At 45.6% G+C, this 21,611-nt stretch overlaps 1 protein-coding gene across 3 annotated transcripts; it reads right to left on the bottom strand.

Annotated features, from left to right (window-relative positions):
- Positions 1 to 296: 296 nt before the first annotated feature.
- On the bottom strand, positions 297 to 20,754 carry rgl1 (ral guanine nucleotide dissociation stimulator-like 1). Of its 3 annotated transcripts, none has more exons than XM_040040561.1 (18): positions 20,257 to 20,754; positions 8,000 to 8,110; positions 6,227 to 6,435; positions 6,055 to 6,129; positions 5,778 to 5,968; positions 5,222 to 5,346; positions 4,893 to 5,108; positions 4,709 to 4,812; positions 4,478 to 4,562; positions 4,254 to 4,343; positions 3,939 to 4,025; positions 3,706 to 3,738; positions 3,499 to 3,620; positions 3,108 to 3,197; positions 2,767 to 2,953; positions 2,157 to 2,402; positions 1,955 to 2,069; positions 297 to 1,709 (listed from the first exon to the last, which is right to left on the bottom strand). In XM_040040561.1, the coding sequence occupies exons 1-18, from the start codon at positions 20,431 to 20,433 to the stop codon at positions 1,522 to 1,524; spliced, it is 2,451 nt and encodes an 816-aa protein (XP_039896495.1). In that variant the 5' UTR covers positions 20,434 to 20,754; the 3' UTR covers positions 297 to 1,521. The 3 variants fall into 3 exon arrangements, with proteins under 3 accessions (XP_039896495.1, XP_039896496.1, XP_039896497.1); XM_040040562.1 differs by lacking the exon at positions 20,257 to 20,754 and adding an exon at positions 10,097 to 10,663; XM_040040563.1 differs by lacking the exon at positions 20,257 to 20,754 and adding an exon at positions 8,989 to 9,928.
- Positions 20,755 to 21,611: the final 857 nt, after the last annotated feature.

Here is a 21,611-nt window from a genome sequence, read left to right as displayed (position 1 = left end):
CTCATTTGCTTCTGCTGTGTCCTGTTTTACAGTAAAACCTGTGGATGTCACACGTTCGTGTTTGAATTCCTAAAAAACAAATTGTATAACCAAGGAAGGAAGGTCATAACTGCTGCATTCAAGTCAGCACAAACGTTTCCCACTCAGCAGAATGAGTTGGGTTCAGTCCAGAGCAGCAATGTCAGTCCTAACAGTGCGGAGCACGTGATCTGCCACTGCACAAGGGTAAAAATACAGACGCGAAGCTTCCTTAGGCCTTACGGATAATAAAGTCATTAAACACGACAGGCAATGAGTCAGAATAGTGATAATAATTTATTTATTCAGAGTCTTTGGCAGTGGAGAACAAACACCGAGGCTGAATTAATGAGAACATTTTCACGTGACGTTCAGTTTTTATCTGCGGTGGAGTGAAAGTGTGAAGGCTTCTGACATGTGTTGAAACAGACGAACAGATGGGCGTTTACGGCGTTAAATGAAGTATCCCGCCAGATTTATGACACTCTGACACAATTAGCATGTATGTTAGCAATGCTCCAGTCTGGTATACATGTGTGGCCTGAACTGTGTTACAAAAAGCATAGAAAAAGCAACAAAATTACAAAAAAGAAACTCATTTAGTGAAGAGGGAGCAAACTACTTCACGCGGCAGTTTGCACGCTCTCCCATATTCACATCCCATTGGCATCTGCTACCAACTGTCAAGTGCAACTCTGTAGTTCATATAATGAAGGGCAAAGAGGTACAAATACTTTCCATTTCAGTACGATACTCCGCTTTATCCTTTTTGTTCTTGTACAACTCGGGTTTTTTGTAGATCTGAGAGTCTCTCTAGATTAGAAAGAAGCTCAAACACTCTTTACACCCAAAACATTGGGCAGGTAAGGCAATTCAGCATTTGCAGAGGACTTGATAAAACCAAGTACTGGAACCAATCAGAATGCACAAAATGATGCATTCGTCACACAGCTCACAATATGGAGAAGAACACACACACACACACACACACACACACACACACACACAAGGCAGACGTAGCTGTCTGACAAGGGAAACCAAAGGCATCACAGCTTCTGTCAATTATTAATATCATTCAGAATACTGTTAGAGGTCCATTCATTCATTCTTTCACTGCTCCATCTTCTGTCTCTGCATTCAGCACTCTTGTATTAGGAGAAAGGTAAAGCTTGAGCTACATGTACATCACAAGACATAAAGGAGTTCATTCAATATCAGAATACTGTTGGAGGTCAGGAGGTTGGTGCTCCCAATACATGTGCAAAAAATATCTGTTGTAGTAAAGAGTTCAGGCCACTTGGGGTCACTGTTTCACTCTGTCACAGGCATTAGCAGTTTAATCCACATCCACGTTAAGGCTGGGCGAGGAATGGCACAGTTCGGGATGAGAGGGAAAGTCTGAAAGCTCGGAGGGTTCCACCCTGGATCCCAGAGAGCTCCTCATCCAATTATATGTCCACCCTCCGTCGTGTCTCGCCCTGGGTTAGTGGTGACACGGCAGGGTCACAACGTGACTTTGCTGAGTCTAAGCGAGAGGCTCGAGCGGTGCTGGGTCCGCGGGAGCGTGGAACTACATCGGCTACGCAGCTGCACGGGCCGGCCTGCCGAGCCCCTCACCCGCAGCAGGAAGTCAAAGTTTGCCGACGTGTTCATGGCGTAAAAAACGTTAGCGTTGTCTGGAATCACCAGTTCTGAAAGAAAATTAAGAGCAGGATAAGAACCAGGTAAATTTTACAACCAGTGATACCATCTTCACACCAGTACAGAGGGCAGTGTGGTTCACAAAGCCTGAAAACAGCTGATTAGTGGAAAAAATAAATTAAAATTCTGACGTGCAAATCTTAAAGAATTGAGTTTTTATATGACTACTGCTAGCGAGCAATGTTAGCTTACGGTTAGCTTACTGTTCCCAAAGATTTTAAAGTCGATGTTTTACCTCTCTCCTCCGAGATGACCTGCACCAGCTCGTATCCTTCCTCCGGCTCCACCTCCAGGTTGTGCTTTGCCATTGCTCTAGCGATTACAGCTGGGGTCTTATCCTGATTGGTCAGCTGTTTGTGGGACAGATTAGATTAAGTTAGCTTTAACATAAACTGTGAAAATGTAAATCTTTAGCAGAAGCGTCAGTACTTATTCACCAGTATGCTCTTGTACAGATTCCCGTTGCCGTGTTCCAGACTGACTCTTATGATGCAGGCGTCCTGGGCCTGGGTGTTATAGGCGAGAGTCTGACTCGGGGAAGACAGGGGTGTGAGGGAGATGGAGCGTCGGTGCATACAGGAAGGCCCGGGGAAGGAGGGAGATGTAGGAATCACGGAGACGCTGGCTGTGGAGGAGTTTGTGTCCATAGAGTGGAGTGAAGTGCAGGAGGATGATTCTGATAGCTGGGGGTCACGATGAAAAACAACAATTATTTTCATTTTTCATTAAAATTATTATTAAGATTCATTATCATCTGACACAACTCCAACATTTACTTCATTTTGCATCTTGTGTCAAAAGAGTTAAATGTATCTTATACGCTGGCCGGCCACTTGGCTCATTACACCTATTTAACCGTCCAATCAAAGAGACTTTGACTGTGGCGTGGTTGCAGGTGCCAGACACACTGCTCTCAATATTTGTGCAACTTTATACGTGTAAAAATGTTAATCCAATAAAAAATTTAAATGGAATTGACTCGTTTTTAATGAAGTTGTGTAATTTTTTTAGTGCACAGCACTTCCTGCCAGTGGCTTTGTCACCCACCTTGTTTTGCTGGGAGTCGGAGGTGTGAGTCGGGGTGGCGAGTCCCTCGCTGTCCGACGGACTGCCGGAGTCACTGGAGGACACGCTGACCGAGTCCATGCTCTCTCCGGAGCTGCCAGTAGGGGGCGAGCGTGGCGTCTCTCTGACTGGAGAACTGGCCGAATTACTGTCTGTTCCAAGAAAAAGCCTGAACAGAAAATGAAGCGAGCTGTTAGATGATAAAACATTAAAAAGTCCCTGCAGTTTCATTTCCTCATTCTACTTTGGACTTCACTTCAAATTTAAAAACAGCACTCGTCTTTATTAGCTTCGAAAAATGTCTCCTTTCTTAATGCACTTACAAGCTGAGCCTCTTCACCATGCTTTTCCGAGGTTTGGTTAAAGTCGGACTGCTGTCACCGAGACCTTCAATCTCACAAGACAAGGCATAGCTGCAAGAAAGAGTATTAACAGTGAACCTTCAACCTTCAAGCGGATGGTGGTTTCAAGAATAGCAGTGAGACAAAAAAAAGCGCTCAGAGAGCAAAACAACATGTAGAACAGATCAGTAGGAACTAAAGAAATGACAAAATCAGCAGGGAGAGACGATAAGAAAAGACAGAACAAAGCTGCTCTGGTGTATTTGTGGGGGAACAATGGATCCAGCAGACCATGACTCATGCACTAATTTGCTTATTATCACATGGATAACGGTGCAATGAAAATAAAAAAGGCATTCAGAGTAGAGTGTACCTTTCCTCCTCGCTGAGCTGAGGCTGGCCCTTAAACCAGCGCAGGAAAGCTGGGTCTGCAGTCAGACAGTAGCTGTTACAGGCCGACTGGAGCAGCTTGATCTGAGCGATCACCTCAAACTCCTGCAGAGGCACAAAGAAGGTTGCTCAGAGTAAACACCACGTGAGTAACTGTAATCACGTCAAAGGAGGCAGACTAAAGACTCACCCTGCGTCTCTTCTCGAAGTTGATCAGACCACCCTGCAGAAGACACAAAGAGCACGCCGTCAGAGCCGAGACATCACGCGCCAGCGACCGCTTACGCAAACAGCGTTCGGCGGACAGCTCCACAAACGCACCGACAAAATTCCTCACGCACTTATGGAAACTTAGGCCCGTTTCTGACAGATAGACTTTCAAATGTTCAAACACTCGCACACACGATCAGCAGGTGCTCTTACCTCCACTAGGTCAGGCAGGGCCGTATCCAGCATGGTCAGGTCGGTGAGGAAAGTCCCCAGGTACGGTATCGTTCCCTGCATCGCTCCCTGTGGGGGAACGGTTCGATTATTCCGTGGGATGTTGCAGTAAAGTCACATCTTTATTTACACTTTGTTCTCTGCAGATGGCGATGATAATAACAATGGGAGCGTGGCACGTGGAGTAAGCAGAGCTGTGTGGCTTCACGATCTGCACAGGCTAGCAGTCAGTGTAGAGTACACCGCTTTGTTTGGCGTTTGTTTCTAAAGCTCGTTGTCAGCCGGCATTTGTCTTACCATTTCCTTCTGCAGCTGGAGCCTCTTGTGGGTGCGTTTCTGGTGCTCTTTGGCACAGCTCTCGAGACTGGCAAACTTTGACGTGCCTTCCTGTGGGGGCAAACAAAAAAATGGCTCCAATTCTGGTTCCAACCATGCGGCGAACAAGCAATTTTGGGATTTCGAGTAACAGATGGTTACTAAGCATTCCTAAACTGGGTCAGATATGAAATGAACACACTCACCCTCATCAGTAGCTCTCTGCTGGTCAGGTAGTTGTTATGGTCCGAGAAAATGTCGGAGAGCTCCTCGAATGTCTGCACGCTGTCTCTGCAACAAGCACAGATTCGCGTCAGCTAACGTGATGTGACATGGCAGGAAAACACGCGTGCAAAACACACCGAAGGATCTGCGAGATCTCGTTACTATCAAAACCAGCTGAGATCATCTGCAGAGCCGAGAGTTCGGAGGCTTACTTGTGCACGCAGGCCCACACTCTCTTCAGTCTGTACAGAGGGTTGGACTGAAGTGCCGACACAATGGCTCGCAGAGATGAGAAGTTCTTCCGTATTCTGCACTCCTGTTAAAAGACGACCACAAGTCAGATGACATTCTTACTGATTCCAAACGTTCGTGAGCGAGTCTGTCTCTTCGGCCGACCTGCGCGATGTCTATCCAGCGCTGGATGACCCGTGCTCTGACGTGAGGCCTGAGCTGTCTGTGCTTCAGCACTGTGTTGACCACGCAGGCCGCGACAGCATTGAACTGCGTAATGGTGGCACGGATGGTGGGAGCGCTGTGCTTGTTGTCCTTCTTGTCCCTCTGAGACCAGACAGAGCCCAGACAATGATGGGGTACGACCTTTTTGAACAGCACCTAAAGCACCACCAAGAAAAGCCCCCCCAAAGAGTACGATGTTAGTGAGGCGACGCAGAAGAAACGGGATGTAACCTTTCCCTCCTGTTTCCACATCATTTCCCTCCACTTACCGCATCCATGTAGGTCAGCTGCTCGGCCACCAGGTCGGCGTCAAACGACAGGAAGTCCTCCTGGACCTCAATCTCCGCTTCATCCTCTTCCCCCAGGCTATATGAATGGTTGCTGTGGAAACCAGCTGAAAATAAACAAAACAGGCACAGGAAATAAACGACACATCTGAGACAACGCATCGTTTCTCAGCGTCGGAGGAAGACATTTTAAAGGAGACCTGCTATGCTTTTTCCCATGAATACAGGAGGCAGTGATGTGAGCCGTTCTCAGCGTAAACACTGAATCCTCGTTAAATATGGTCAAAGTTTACAATACTGACGTCAGCATCATCTGCATGATATCACAGAGAGGCAATACTCATAATATGAACTCCACCCCACCCAAGTGCTCTTCAAATCCTCTGTTTGTGAGGGGTAGCCAATCAGAGGGAAGTTAGCTTAAAGGCAGGGGCTTAATGGCTGCTTGAAGGCCCAGCACAAGGTAAAGAAGGAATTTTAAAATTGTGAGTCATGCAAAGCTTAAAAAGATAAATAAATAAAAAGAAAATAGCGGTACCATCAGTGTCATCCATGCCGGCCTGAGCCTGCAGCTGTTCCAGCAGACCCTCTGCCTTTCTGAGAGCCTCTGAGCCTGGCAGAACCTTGCGCAGGTAGTCCATCACCCTGTGGAGACAGGGGTAGTCTGGAGGCTCCTGGAAGTCTTCGGGACACTGATCGAGCCAGGCACGCAGGATCGAAGCCAAGGTGCTGTGGAGAGAGCCGAGGAAACCTTTTAGAGAGATGGAAATCCAGGTGAGCGGGAACACTGATGCGCACGTCACACTGCAGCTCACTTTCTGATGGCGCCGGTGGTTTCAGAGCCGTGGCATCTGTCAGCGCCTTGCTCGTTTTCTTCCATGCTTCCATATCTGTCACAGAAAATAAGAAGACGACGCGTTTTAAAAATCGCCACAACAAACAGGCAGAGTATTATTTTTCGGTTCGGATCGTGTCATTTCAGCCTACTTGTCGAGCAGCAGCTGCAGTACGGTTTGCGTGCACGCGAAGGCTCTGTAGGTGGAGAGGAAGATGGACGTGTAGGTGAGGTCGTTGTCTCCGAACGCCGTGAGCAAAGTCTCCACCAGTCGCTCCAGCGTTCCAGCACGGATGCTTCGGATTTTGCAGGTCTCCAGCTGGCTCACCGTGTGGCCGGGAGGCAGGCGATCCCCTTCCGCCTAAACAAGAAACATGCGAATTATGACAAATTTAAGCAAAAACCACCAGAAACCTATTCTACAGCCGTGGGTAAGTCTACCGCAGGGACACAGTGATTCATAACAAATCCACAAATGTTTCTTTAACTTGTCACCCATCTGCCTTATACATTTTTAAACTGTTGCATTTCTGCAGTTGGCTGGTGCTTGTAATGCTTTCACCAATACATTTAAGTAAAGGGTCGAGAGGAACTCTGAAAGAAATGGAAACAAACAAGGAGGGCTCGAAACATCAGGGGGATGAAGGAAACAGTACGGTGACCTATATTTAATTTGGATTTCTCCAGATGTGTCCGACTATTGTGTCTACAGGGAAAACAGAACGGGTGGTTGCAAAACAGCCGGGGAGAGAGAGAGAAGAGAGAGTAAGGGGTGGCACAAGACCCAGAGAGAGAGAGAGACCTTGGTGAAGTTAGCACGCTACAACAGGAAACGCTCCAATCTGCTTTTAATCACAGCGAAGCCCCTCCTCCACCATCCCTCCAGACAGAGAGGAGGATGGCGGCACAGTCGACTTCTCCCCTCCGATAACAGCTCGGAGCACACAAAAAGTCTGATTATTTATCTGTCCGAGGCGATCCACGGCACCGCCACAATGAGCACAACTGCACACACACACACACACGCCTCAAACTGTGCAGACTGGAGCTGCTTTTGTTCTCATACAGCTGACTGTTTATAGTAAATATACTCATCTCATTGGGAGCTCGCTCTTTGTTCTGCACAAAACACCCATGTTGTTTTAATCAGCTCTAATTGGGCTTACACCACTGTCAATACATCCAGGCAGTGTTGGAGGCTCACAGCAGATATCAGATTCTTCTTTATGCGCCAGCTCTCATCCCTTATGTCAGCCACACAGTTCCAAAGAAGCTAACAAACACAATATCCTGAAGATCCTTTAGCATTTTCTGGGAAAACTCACCAGAGAAACTATGAAACTAAGAGAAACAATGCTCCTAATTGCCCCGTCTGTGCAGTATAATGATGCACTGCATAACATCTTATTACGGATACATAAACAGCTCTGTGGGGGAAACGGCAATGCCTTATATTCACTGAAAAAATGCACAACTGTGGGAAACTGTGTCACACCAGCATTCTGCAAAACAGGGGAACGTGCGGGCTTTGTTGGCAGCTCGGAAAGTCAGGAAATCACATGCTTTGGCTAAACGGTCCAGCTCTGGTGAAGCTGTTCGTTTTCAGCAGGCAGCTCAAAGGTGTTGTCTCCACTGGGAGATTTATAGCTCGAACGTTAAAACAATAGGAGCCTCGGTGGAGCACAATGCCGAGAGAAGACAATACAGATTAGGTTTGCCATTTTTAAGGTCAGCAGTCTGAACACAGATAACTGGACTGCTTTAAACAAAAAAAGCCATCTGGACACGATAAAATCTAATCCGGACATTGTTTGCTTTAAAAACATTCACTTTTTTCCCTCTACAGCAGCTGAGAGTGCAGAAAGGAGTCTGAACTTTTAACGTTTGAAGGTTTGGAGCTCAGCTCCTCGTCAGGGCCTACTCACCCCCAGCCATCTCGCTCCCTTGTTGGCCGCCTGCTGAATCTGGACCCTCTTCAGCGTCACGTTGTAGACTGCTCCGTCCTCTACTTCCTCCCCCCAGTCCTGCACTGAGCTCTGAAAGAAGATATCGGTGGAAATATTAGAAAGATCGAGACAGACGCGGTGCAGAGCTGACCAACGCAAGTCTAACTTCAGTAGTTTAACAAGAAAGGAAAGTGATTTTTGTGTATGAGAAAAGCAGAGGGAACGGAAAAACGCACACACAAACAACCCCAGTGCTTAAAAAACTAAGAAGAAGAAGTGAAGTGCAGTAAAACATCAAGAATGACCAACTCCCCAACCCCCATCCCTGCAGCCTGCCAGGCCTCCCTCCCTCCTCCTCTCTGTCTCTACTCCCTCTTTTATTCCCAATCCATCTCTTTCATGATGTCTTGGTGTCTCTGGAGCTGAAGTCAGAGCTGGACAGCTTTACCCGAGCTCACCCAAGTTGTAGATAAGAGCCAGAATGGGCCAAGTCCAGAATAAACACCTCCACAGTAATATTTACATTGCTTCTCCCCCCCTCTATGAACATATGAGTTTGTCGGTTTGTCTGCTTCTACAAGTCGGCGGCGCTTGATTACAAATCAGTGTCGCAACCACACCGAGACTAAAAGGATCCACCGAGTCGAAAGCGCTGCGTCTGCTGCTGGTTGTAAATCAATGATGGCAGCAGAGTGCATAAACAAACAGAGGGAGCAGAGAGGAATCAAAACCCCAAACTGCTGCTCAGATATCGCATCCAAACAGAGGCCGAGGCCGGCTCAGACACCAACACATGGAGACGAAAACAGAAGGAGCGGACAGCCATCGAAGGATAGGGTGCCTATAAACAGCACACAGGCAAAATCTCAGCCAAGTCCTCACACAAAGGCAACGGACGCCAAGATTACTCGTCCCCATAAAGTCCACACAGACGGGCCGCCGGCAAAGAGATCAAGGGCCAAACTCACCATTAGCAAGTTCAATGGTCAGTCCTGGAGACCAGTGGCGCTCAGCCATTACTCGGCAGTGTTTGGATTCGAACAGAAACACGTGAGGGGCAGATATTCAAAGAAAGCCAAAAACAAAAAGACGTGATTTTAACCGACTCTGACAGATGAAACCAGCCAACGCGCCTGCGTTACTGCAAGTCAGAGGATCTGAAACATGTCTGCACGCCCGTCCCATGCTGCTGTTCTCCATCTTGTCCTATGGTCAGCAACATGTTTCTCTCCCTTTCTCTTTTTTGGCTGCTGCCCGCTGGCTGGCACAGAGACAGATAAATACATCAGTGTATGAGTCATGCAGTCCACACACTCCCAAAACAATAGCGGGAGGTCCCTGTGCTGGCTGGCCGGGCTGCTGAGTTCACAGTCTGCACACACAGACTGCTTTCTGAAAGCTGGACAGATTTTTTTTTTTTTTAAAAAGCTACACTCTCTTTGTGTATCAAGTTTGCTTTTTGTTGTTGTTTTCCCAATGCAAATGCAAATGAAAGCAGCCAGTAACATAAGTGAATAAGTTATCCAAGCATCCAAAAAACAGAGTTCACAGAGAGCAGGAGGTGAGCTCTTTACACCGCACTACCTGGGATCCTTCAAAAATCTGCACACAGACGACAAACATTACTCTCTCTCTGCAAATAATTCTAATCTGCACATCAGCCCATCAGCTGGTTGGGAAGAATAACGGAGATAAGGAGAGTGGCGCTGATCTGTTCGCCTGGACCCAGCTGCACGGGCTGTGATGGCCCCGGGGCCTCGCCTGTTGTTCCCCCTCTGCTTTTTGCTGTGGAGCCCATAAAAAAACCCACGAAGAAGTTTGGATCTACAGCATCAGGTGAGGACATTTCTCAGCATTATCCACTGAACCGAACTCCTCCACGTACAGGTTCGAGCTCACCGCGACATCTTTACGCAGCAGTAAAAACAACCCTCACCACCACCCCCGCCCTCTCCCCCTCACTCAGTTATCCGCTACTTTCCCAAGCCTACAAACACTCACCCCCTTTTCCACTCTAAACCCCCCCCACTCTGACCACAAACAACAGACACTGCGAGTCTGCGCTTGGATTTTTACCATCTTAGTTTTCCAGGCGAACTTCATAGTGAGCGCTTCTCTCATGATCTGAAGGCAGCATCAGAGATCGACGTTTCTCCCGCACGTACACAAGAAGATGCGCTCCTTTCAAAATAAACTGCGATCCGCAAACGTTCACTGCGCTCTTTTCCAAACTCCAAGCCCTCCTCTGTCAACAGGCGCTCGACTCTCCGCTGAATGAGCAGACTCCTCCTCCCTGCACTCGCAGCAGCCCCATTTAAACTCCTCCCCCGAGCTCTTTCTCCAACTTCCATCAGACTGACATCAGTTTGCGCACGCACACGCAGGGCTGGGACTCGAGCGTGCAAAATATTCCACATGCATAAATGTCCTTCCTCCGAAATTCATAAAAACATTGACTCAAAAAACAATAATAACGTGTTTGTAGTATAACCTGGTTATAACCTGTGTTTCATTCATTAATCACCAATAACTCTCATTTGTTTTATAGTCATTTTCATTCATTGCTGTTTGTTTTTCAAAGAAACTATATTTTAGGCTCTACCTTCGTATAGTAAACTTTTTTTTATAAATATATTTTTAAATTTAATGTATAATGTATGGTGGTGGTGGTGGGGGGGGGGGGGGGGTTAAATTAAACTACCTAATCACTTAAATTTTCCTTTCAATCCTGTTTGTCCTCATTAAGTGAAAATTCATCCAGAATATTCACCAACTCGCGGCTGCTGAGAGAGAACGTGAAGCTTCTCAGGCAGGCAATCCAACTTTATTTATAAAGCACTTTAAAACAGGACCAAAGTGCTCTACAGTAAATAACTTAAGAACAATAGATAAAACGAAGCAGCAGAAAACAAACAAACAAAAAAAAAACAAAAACACATAATACATAAAAATTAAAACAGCCCTATATTAGAAAAAACAACAACAACATACAATCAGCTTAAAAAACCAACACCTCACAGGGTGTCAAAGAATAGGCCTGTCTCATCTCTAAAGGCAGATCGGTCCACAGTTTGGGAGCTGCTAAAGCAAAAGCACAATCTCTAAGTTTACGCTCAGTCCTGGACCAGCTGATCAGCTGACCTGAGAGAGCGGGTGGCTGTATAAGGCTGTAGCAGCTCACAGAGATAAGATAGGGCTAGGCCATGGAGGGCTTTAAAAGCAAATAAAAGAATTTTAAAATGAATCATAAAAGGAAGGGGCAGCCAGTGAAGTGAAGCTAAAATAGGGAAATGTGCTCAAACTGTCAAGTGACAGTTAAAAGATGAGCTGCAGCGGTTTACATCCTCTGTAGATAAGTAAAGTATGAAGCACTGACCCTAATATAAAGTGCATTACAGTAATCCAGCCGACTGCTAACAAAGACCATAAATAATTCACCTAAAGTTTATTTTTTAACACCGGTTATGGTGGATTTGGGTTTTTTGCGGTTTGTTGCAGTCAGTGTGGATATCCTGTACTCTAACACATTCAGGGTTTTCTTTGGTTGATGATGAAACACACCAGCTTTATGGATACAGTTCACCGGTCCGATTACGAACATAAGCACCACCCATGTGGAGAAAAAGTGAAAACACTTTCCTTTATGCTTTGAATTACCCATGAAAATGGCAATTTTCCCATTTTCATCCTAATTGGAGTCATAATTCTTAGTCAAATGGGACACTTTAATAAGCAAATCATTGCAGGAGAATGGAGAAAGCTATAAAACTACAATTTCCTTTCCATATGGGCAGTTAAAATGAAGATTATTGCTATAATGCATTAACATACAGATGTTGTTTAAGAGGATGAAGTGATGGACTGTAGGCCCTTCTTGTGTGAAGCAGCTGCAGCCTCGCAGTCCCTGCGTGGGACAATACAAGGAAGGCTTCAGATGGCGTCACCGCTACTGTGCATTGTCAGTAACCGGAGAGGAGAACAGGCCGAGTGTGTGAGAATGGATAACTCTGTTCCACTGTGTCTACACACGTACTCAAACAGCCCACTTTTGTGAATAAACAGGAGGATGTGAATCGAGTGGCTGCGTTGTGGGGGCTCTTTTGGTGTATTGTAAACAAATATGAAAAAATGAGCCACCTGTGACTCATTTACATGCGCTAAAATGCTAAATTGGTGATCCAATAGTCACAAGGCCTTATCCAGAGGGGACACTGGAAGCCTTATGATGCTAACTGTCTTCTGAAGCAGTGGGAGGTAGATCTGTGGTGGTCCCCTTTTCAAAATTGTGTGTTTTTTGTGTGTAGATGCGTAATCACCCAACCCACCTCCCTGGCTCCCAAACGTCACCCTCTTCGTCACTGGCTCCCACTGTCGTCCACGGTGCACCCCACTCACAGACACACACACAGCACTGCACTGTAGCTCCACCCAGCTTTGCCAGGAGTACAACTGAGTTGGTGGTTCTCCATGTGCGGTAACCGCACAGGATTGGCTTTTCTTCTAGCTGAATCTTCATCGTGCTGCACATCTGGCTGCTGTCCAGTTCCCAGGCCAAGCTGCTGTCCGCTCCAGTCTTAGGAACTCTGGGAAGCCCAGAGTGCCAGTGGGAAGGTTGTGACCCCACACGACCTCTAGCTCAGCCCCTTGGGGATTGGAGTGTTGGTCTCACAGTGGGAGTGATGTCATCCCTCAGTGTAAACAAGACGTCTGATGAGCGTGACAGCTGCCGCTCTGTCTGATGGACGAGTCGATGAGCGTGCTCATCTTTCAGTTTGCTTCCATTGGGCCCATTAAAGTCTGCTCTGAGCTCTAAAGTAGATTTAGACTGCAGATTTCAGTAAATTCAGAGCTGCTTCTGGTTTCAGTCAATCCCAGCTCTGAAGGACAAATCCAAGAGGAAACAACAGCCTGACATTTGGGAAAATCCACCTTCTGTAAGAAGGTACACCAGATTCGAGCCAGCAGGTCAGCTGACTTTAAAGAATGAAATGAACCTTATCGCACTTTCAATTAATTCATGAACCACAGACTGTAAATAAAAGATGAACTTCCAGGACTGAAAGTAGAGCTGCAATCTTTAGAAAGGCCAGCAGGGGGAGACTCATCTGTCTGCAAAAAAGAAGTCCAATTGTAGAAGCAAAACAAACAAACACTGAGCTGACCCGTGATCTCAGTAAACTCTGTCCTGATTGGTTTATGGTCTTGGTCAGCTGCTGGGTTGAAATATTATTAATTTGTGTCCATTTTGTAAATTATGGTCCAGAAAAGAGTCAATCATGTGAAGTATGTCTCAGAGTAGATCAAAACAGACCGTTTGTTTTATATGTTATAATATTAGGAAAATATAGTTGGATGAAACAAAGGTTCTTTTAATCGTGCACAGCGGTGCATCTTATTTGCTTCATTCATTATTAAATATAGTAAATCAGAATTAAATTCTGTGGAGGAGAGGTGCAATACTGTAACACAATGCTACAGGGTAAATACGTCATTATACACTGTATAAAAAAAACTGTTTTTCCATCCTTGCATGTATACGCGTGCACAGCTCCGTAAATCTAACTCAGCTTCATGCATCTCTCTAGAAATCCAAAGTTTATCATGTTTCTCTGTCTGAACACTGCACACTAAACTCCGACACAGTCGTCCAGGCAAATCCTCATTCCAAGTTTTCCGCTCTGTTGAAAAACTAATGATGTAATTACACTTAGGAAAGCCCTTGACAAGGGAAGGCCATTTTTTGAATGATGGATTACAGCCATTATTGGGCTTCCCGAATACTCTCTTCCCTTTGTTCCTTGGTCAGAATAGCTACAGCAGAGACAGAGAGGGGACAAAAACAGGAGGAGCACCGCTTGCACTGTTATTACACCACAGCAGGGAAAAAACGCACATTCCAGGAAATCTCCCGCTTCCTGCCTCCAGCCTCTCGACTCCACCGAGGCTGGTGTCCTCATACCTGACTGGCTGTGGAGCCACTCTGTCCTGGAGAATGGTCATAAAGGAAAGGAAAGGAGAGGAAAGGAAAGGAAAGGAAAGGATAGGAAAGGAGACGGGAGGTGATTTAGTACTTAACATGAACAGATTACGTGAGAGACTCACGTCAGCTAGGAATGTCAGCACAGAAAAAACAGAAACCGCTAACACACAGGGGACAAAATTAGGAGGGTCTTGGGTGGCATGTGCAACGTCTCTGTGTTTACACGTTAGATAAGAAGGTCACGTATCAGAGAAAGTGTAGTACACTTTGGAGATTAACTTGAAATGGCACTATCTGTGCTGTGAGAGGGAGAGACCGAGGCAGGCGGGGGAAGAGTTCACGGCACAGTCAGAAACCGAGAAGATCCACACTTGTGGAACGACAGGCGTGATACAGCTGGACCAGCTCATGCTGGCATGCAGAGAGAAAGTCATTCCGTCATGTAGGCCGGAAAGAGACGTCCCTCTCTTCCTCCCGCGTAAACAGCAGACAGGAGATTCATCGCAGTGAGAGGAGTATCAGCTGTGATCCTGCCGTGGAAAGTCTCTGCGTCAAGTCCAAAAATTTGGGAGGATCTTTCCCGGTACTGCATCGGAACCAGATGTTGCTCAGAATGTCGTCCATTTCTCTTTTGCGCTCAGTCACTTAATCACACTTGCCTTTCACTGTGTGTTTGTGTGTGGTTGGTGGGTTTGTGTTTGTGTTTCCAAAGCATGCTTCCCAGCAGAGGGCAGAGTTCATAAACTGCTGTGTTTATCCAGAGTCAGCAGAGGCTCAAGTCACCCCGGGGCAGAGGGAAAAAAACAAGAGGGCTGGATTTATGGGTCAGGATGATCTGCTATAACATCATAAAAAGCTGAAATGACAGAATCAAAGCAGCTTAAATGGGTCGTTTAGGAGCAATGAAGCAGTGGCAATGCCCCCAGTCAGCAGATGTGTTCATGTGACGGGGTTTTAATGATGTGGCACATCAGCAGGAGATGGTCAGGGAATCCAGCAAAAACAATAGATAATAGGCATAAAGACTGTCAGGTCATCTCTCATGAAAACACACAGCTGCATGCAGCTTTTCTTCTGTTTCTCCCTCACTCAGCTCAGCCTTTGTTCAGGCGGCCACATTAAACGCTCCTCTCCTCGCTCCTTCCCACTCTCCCCTCCTCTGATGTCACGTCTCTGCTCCCCTCAGATCTATTGTCCCGGCTGTTGTTGAGCTAGCTCTCTCTTTCTCTCTCTGCCTCTGGACGGGTGACATCATTAGTTTCCAGTAAAGTCCAGAGCTGCAGACAAGAGACCCCCCACACCTCCTCCTCCACCTCCTCCTCCACGCTTCACATACAAACCAAACTAATACAGCTTTCAGCTAAAACTGTTTTTCAGTCCAAGCGTCTTGTTATCATCAAAGCTACCAAATAATGTTTAACGAATGCAAAATTTGGGGGCACATGGTTTTTCTCAGCCTGCATACGGGCTCAGTTGGACCGTTACACAGAAGCTGGATAATCCGATTTCTGGTGACTCAGATACCACAATGCTTGTTAAGGTGATTTCAGGTGTCTCTGTGTTTAAAAGAGTACGAGAAGTCACGGTAAACCCTCCCCTGTGTAGCCCCCAACTGTGACCACCCCCTCCCAAATCTAAGCCCTGCTAAGCCCTGAATGAATCGGTCTGGACTGGCTTGGTTGGGCTGTCTGACCCTCTGCTAATGAGAGCAGGACCATCTGTTGCTCAGCCAATAATACATGCGACTCTGAAGGCATCACGTGTGCAAAACAAAGCAACACAAACACACCAAAGTGCAGCAGCCAACAAACCAAAACGACAGCAGCGTGCTGTTTCCACTTGTTTTTTATGCACTTCCCCGTAGCAACAAAAACACACTCCTTGCATTTCATTTCTGCTGCTCAGATTAATTCTGAGCATTATTATGTACATCCACGGGTTTTTTCATAGGAAATGAAACTGCAGGAGATGCACAAAAAGCAAACATTAGCTGCTCCGAGGCACAGAAACGGCGCATTCACGTCACCGGTGATACTATACCATTGACCGAAATGTAGCAATATGTTTACTCTGCCAGAGAGCGAACACTGTGAAAACCATGGTTCCTTAGCATATAGTTTTCATGTTATTTATTATCCACTGTAAGGTCAGCACAGTTATTGCAGTCAGTAATCTGCTGGTATAAAATCTGTGAGTGCTGGCCAATCATATTAGAGCTGGAAACCAACAACCCCCAGCTTTACTAAAACTGGGCACACACACACACACACACAATGCCAGCTTGAGCCCAGTCACGGGTCCTGCTAATGCTGCATGTCCTGCCTGAGCGGGAAAAGGAGTAGAGAATTTTGTGTGTGTTTAACACACACACACACACACACACACGCCAGGTATTCATATCTTGTGGGGACATCTAATTGACGTAATTTTCTTAGCCCCTTGCCTTAAACCTAACAATGAAAAATTCATTCCTAACCCTAACCCTAAATCTAACTGTAACCCAATTGTAACCCTGTCACTAAAACCACATTTTGAGTCTCAAAAATATTTTCAAACTCGTAGGGACCAGGATTTTGGTCCCCACAAGTATAGTAAGCTTCCAATTTTAGGTCCCCACATACACATGAATACACACACACACACACCGCTGCCAAAGCATTGAAAACAAACTAAATGAAAGCCGGTGCTGCCTCATATTAACCCACTTTTAGCACAGCAGTCAGCACCATGCACCCTTACAGCTACCATATGGTGTGATGAATTTCTGCCCCAGTTGAGCAGGCTGCTCCTGGGGTGTTGTTGCCCTGGGATGGACATTTGGGTGACAGAAGCAATGCCTTTAGTATTGACTTTTCACACGAGTCCTATTATGTGACTTAATTAGGTCGAAGTTAACAATACGGACCTCTACAGAGCTGCAGGCGACTAGACAACTTGACTCGCAGCACGTGTAAACAACATTCGTCGTGGCTGACTGACTGAAAACGGCGGCCGAGGCCCTGCATTTAGGAGAAAAGAGAAGTCAGTGTAGTGTCAGAAAGTTACTGAACTGTGCTGCTGAAGAGGATATGGTCCTGTTTTTGTGTAAATCCAGAAAGAAAGAGGTCAAAAGGCATAAAAACTAGTTTCATCCGGACGAACAAATCACCTAAATGTCGAAATCATTGTCAAGTCATCAAAACAAATGACAAGTAAGAGGCAGAACTGGAAGACTGGAAATACTGAGACGTCACGGAGCATCAGCACTAAACGTGCACTTCTTTCTCCAAAGAAGTCGAGAAAGAGGAAGCAGGAGCGCTAACTCAGCTTTCTGCCTTTCTTTCAATGGAAAACACAGCATCATCAAAACTGCCTGCTCTTGTTTTTCCTGTATAAAGTCACTTCTGTGTTTCCAGCTTATGGCCAGCTGAGGTTATTGAACTGCCCTGCAGGTTACTGTAAGCCATCCGCTGATATTCCCAGTGCCGGAGCTCTTATTGATGGACCTGCTGCTTAATTAAACTGCCTAATCAGTGAGTAAGAGGAGGGTGCAAAGGACACTACAGACCGCAAAATGAAGACAACATTTCTATCGAGTCCTTCATTCCTACTTGCCACTAACCCTCCAATGTTGAATTTTATGTAACAAAAAACATGCATTTTATTATCGAGTTCATTTTTTTATGTGCACATTCCAGTCGTAAGTTTAACTGTCAGTGAACCTTTGATACTGACTGCCTCCTCAGCACTCCTCCCTCATCTCTGACTTGAACTGTGGACCTGACAGCTGTCTGCAACAGGCTGAGTACTGCAGTCACTAACTTTATGACTGATATGGTTTCATAACCATGTGTAACTGGGTACAAAGCAAACTAAGAATAGAAGCACTTGGTGCAGGTTATCCTACATGACTAAAAGGAATTTCTTGGAGTTGCTGCAAGTAGCTGCACCACAAATACTTTTCTTTACCTTACATAATTTTATGGAAAGACTATTCCAAGTATGTGGACAATCGCAGCTCTGTAAAAACAGTCAAACAGATAAGCATCTGACAGCAGAGCTGATGTATGTAACCTGAGCATTCAGAGGAGGTCTGTGGGCTAACCTCCAGCATCCTTACCCCTTCAAACAATCACAGGAAACAGTGCTGTGTGATGGGGCAACATGACAGCCAGGATGTCAGACAGGCACTGAGGAGGATGGTCTTCAGGCACCACTGTGTCACACTCGTCTCCTCTGAATGTGAATAATAACTACAAATACATCACTGCACTGTGTTAGATGCTCAGTTTACCAATAAAAGAGCAATCACAGTGAATCCAGCACAACCGTGTGTTTCCCTCCTCGTGTTCTTTTTCCTTTGCAAAACCTAAACCTGCAGAACCAACGCTGCACACATTCAAATTGAATTTGAGACATGTGGACTTGCTCAAGAGAAGAAGAAAGAGAACGCTGCGCTAATTTTAAAAGAACGATGTTACCCACCCCTGTACAATTCTGGGCCCACACACAATTAGCATCCTTCTCCGCTAAGCATGGCAGAGATTCCTGCGAACTGAGTCAGCTGACTTCCTGCCTGCTCTCTGCACACACGAATGGAATAAAAGAAATCATATGGCTCTTTTTACACTTTCCAAATCTTATCGGACTAAATAGAAGAAATCATGATAGCAAAAAGAGTAATTTCATACAGTTTGTTTACAATCGCAAAAATGTTTCCACGAATTTCTTCTCCAGTGACTGTGATGGGTTTTGAATTGCTCATTGGATCAGTTTCCAGCACTTGTTGAATGCTGTAGCAATAAATGTTTGGCCCCTCCACCACTCTGTGATCTTCCTAGCAGCTTAGATTGAACTCTTGTGTACTTTTTTTTTCATAAACTCTTAAACAGGCAGGAAACAGACAGAAACCCTCTGAGGAGTCAGCATCTGATGTGCTTACATAGCATCATCGGGTTCTCAGACTGAGCCTCACAGTCCCGACATTCACTTTTAAATTTGTAGGTGTCATCGCGGTGGCTTTGTCAATCTTTAATATACTGTTTCTGTTCTTACACCCATATTTTTTTCAGTTGTCAGAGTTTTAGTTTTCAAACGTCTGCACGTCTCTCTGCTTTTCAAACTTTTCACTGCTCGTCCTTTATCCTCATGGAGTTATTAAGTTTCAGTTATTTTGCAAAAAATATATTTTAGGTTAAAAAATCCGGCTTCTGGGAGATTTTATTCTTTCTTCCTCTTATTGTTTTTGTTAAAGGACGCTTCATCGGGTTGGTTTTCAGACCTCAGTTTCTCTCATCTACAAGCCAATAAGTGCCTATGCGCTGTCTGAAAACACCAAACATACTTTCACTTCAGCATTAATACCACAAGTAAGTGTGTGCATCAAAAAAAATAGCCACAGCTTAGCTGGAATAAGCTGCTGCTAATTTTCTGGCAGTCACGCTGTTTTGGGAAATGAGAAACACCAAAGATGAATAAAAATAGAGCTGAATAGAAGAATAAATTTAACAAAAGCAAAATCCAACACATTATGGCTCCTGTTAACTTAACATTTAGCAAGACACACTCACAGAACGACCAGTAAGGGGTCGTTTGAATGAATGAGAATTACTGCGTTTCATAAGAGGTCAGCCGGACACCCGTCTGTGTCACCAAAGGTTACCGTCGTGTTTGCGTTATTTCACTATGAGCTGTCAGATTATTGCATAAAACTTACTCAAGTAGAGGCCAAATAGAGGAATCATATGACAGACGGCAAAACATTAACCAAGCGATTTCTTAGTTTAATATATGGAGAAAATTAAAGGTGTGTTTCATGTGGTTTTTGTTGTGTAGACAGCTGGATGCAGGATGTGTACATGTTAGCTGTCCCTGTGTAACATCTGCAGATTTTCCTTCCCTATGCTTCTCCTCAACTTTCTCAAGATCACCATCCGACAAACAGAAGTGGCAAACATCACCCGTATCTTTGCTCCTCAGTGCATATCTTTAATGTTTATAATTCCAAGCTTCTTTTCTCAGTGTCGTTTTTTTCTCTCTTCTCTGGCTCCCAAACTTTTCCATTTACATTTCCAAAAACCCAGCATTTGACAGCACGTACACACACACACATACTTCAGCAGCACCTCACACATTCCCAAACAACAGAAGGCCTTCATACGAAGGCCAGCAGCTGCCAGATTGTTTAAGGAGACTGGAAATGTCTGTGCTTCCCAGAAATACAAATAGATTTCGTGCAAACAAAAGAGTTGATAGATATGATTATTCTCTGACTGACCCAGTGTCGCGGGCTGCTCTCCGGGGAGCGAGGCTGGTACCTCTGCAGGGCAACCCCTCCCTCCCCCTCCAGTAGTAAGGTGCAGTCCAGGTCGGGGTAGTGGTGATGGTAGGAGCCTGTAGGCCAGGGTAGGAAGGTGGCCAGAGGATAGTGAGAGATCATGCTGATCGCCTGCATCAGCGACAGGGGTGACGAGGATAGCAGATCATACTCTAGCTTGGACGGCAGGGTGGATGGAAACGTCTGCGGCCTTTACGAACTGTGACGAGGTAAAGGGTTTCCTTCAGGATGATCTTATGTCAGATTTGCCCTCCTCTCTTCTCAGTAAGGTTGCAAACTGGTCTTGGCTTCAGCTCAGAGGTGTGACTGATGAGAAATGCCCACTCAAGTTGTCCACCTCAGTCTTCTCCCTTCCTGTTTCTTCTGTTTTTTTCCTCCCCTCTCAGCGCTCAAGGAACTCCGTTTGCCAACAGCTCTCAGCCACATGAGTGATTAAAGTCTATTGTCTCTCTCTCTCTTTCTTTCCTTGCCCCTTACATTCATCAGAGCTAAAAGGGGAGGAGTTATGACCTAGTGGCCCTGCCCCCCTCCTACGAAAACTACACACTAAAAGCAGAAAAGGACAGTGAAGATAGAGACTTAAAGTGTGTCTAACATATTGGTCCTGAGGACTCTCCAAAGGTTCCTCAATAAATCCTCAGAGTTTTGAGAAATGACCGTGTTTTAATCTAAGCTTAAAATCTTCCTTTCTTAATGTTCTCGTCTTTGGGTTATAAAAGTCCTTAAAATCTAATAAAATGTTACAGCTGAAGTGTGAACAACCTCATGAAGTTACTGATTTAACTCTCCGATAAGCAGCGCAGCTTGTTGGCATTCGTGACAGCGGGGTCAAAGGTCAAACCATAATAAATGTGTAACAATGACGGCCAGAGGGAGAGAGAGAGAAAGCTTGTGTGTGTGTGTGTGTGTGTGTGGGAAGGGAATAAGAAGCAGTCATGTGTAAAACACAGAGAGGAGGATTATCTGGGACCAGGCAGTGCTCTCTCACACACACACACACACACACACACACACACACACACACACACACACACACACACACACACACACTGTAGCCTGAGCAGTTAATACTGAACAAGGTGTGATGAAAGCTGCTTTCTACAGTAGCGAGGTGCACTATGAAGTCAGACATCGCATCCGTTTTCTCGAGTAAATAAACAACCATCAGAAAAACACAAGCATCCGGTCACACACACACAGACACACACACACAGACACACACACACACACACACAGGTCTGAAACAGAACTTTAAAGTAAAAGATTTTCATTTACTCGAGAGTTGTATTCTTTTA

This window comes from Simochromis diagramma, unplaced genomic scaffold (assembly GCF_900408965.1).
Source record: "Simochromis diagramma unplaced genomic scaffold, fSimDia1.1 OVJJ01000026.1, whole genome shotgun sequence".
Lineage (NCBI taxonomy): Eukaryota > Metazoa > Chordata > Actinopteri > Cichliformes > Cichlidae > Simochromis > Simochromis diagramma.
The sequence above is the reverse complement of the archived record's forward strand: the minus strand, read 5'-3'. Positions and strand labels throughout refer to the sequence as shown.

Bases quoted from the DNA above. Each gene is read 5' to 3' on its own strand.
- rgl1 (XM_040040561.1), bottom strand. From the start codon at position 20,433: ATGCAGGCGATCAGCATGATCTCTCACTATCCTCTGGCCACCTTCCTA. The intron at 5,109-5,221 runs GTAAGTGGAGGG...GTGGTGCTTTAG, and splicing joins AGCTGACCTACATGGATGCG to GTGCTGTTCAAAAAGGTCGT. The intron at 2,403-2,766 runs GTGGGTGACAAA...CGTGACCCCCAG, and splicing joins CCGACTCCCAGCAAAACAAG to CTATCAGAATCATCCTCCTG.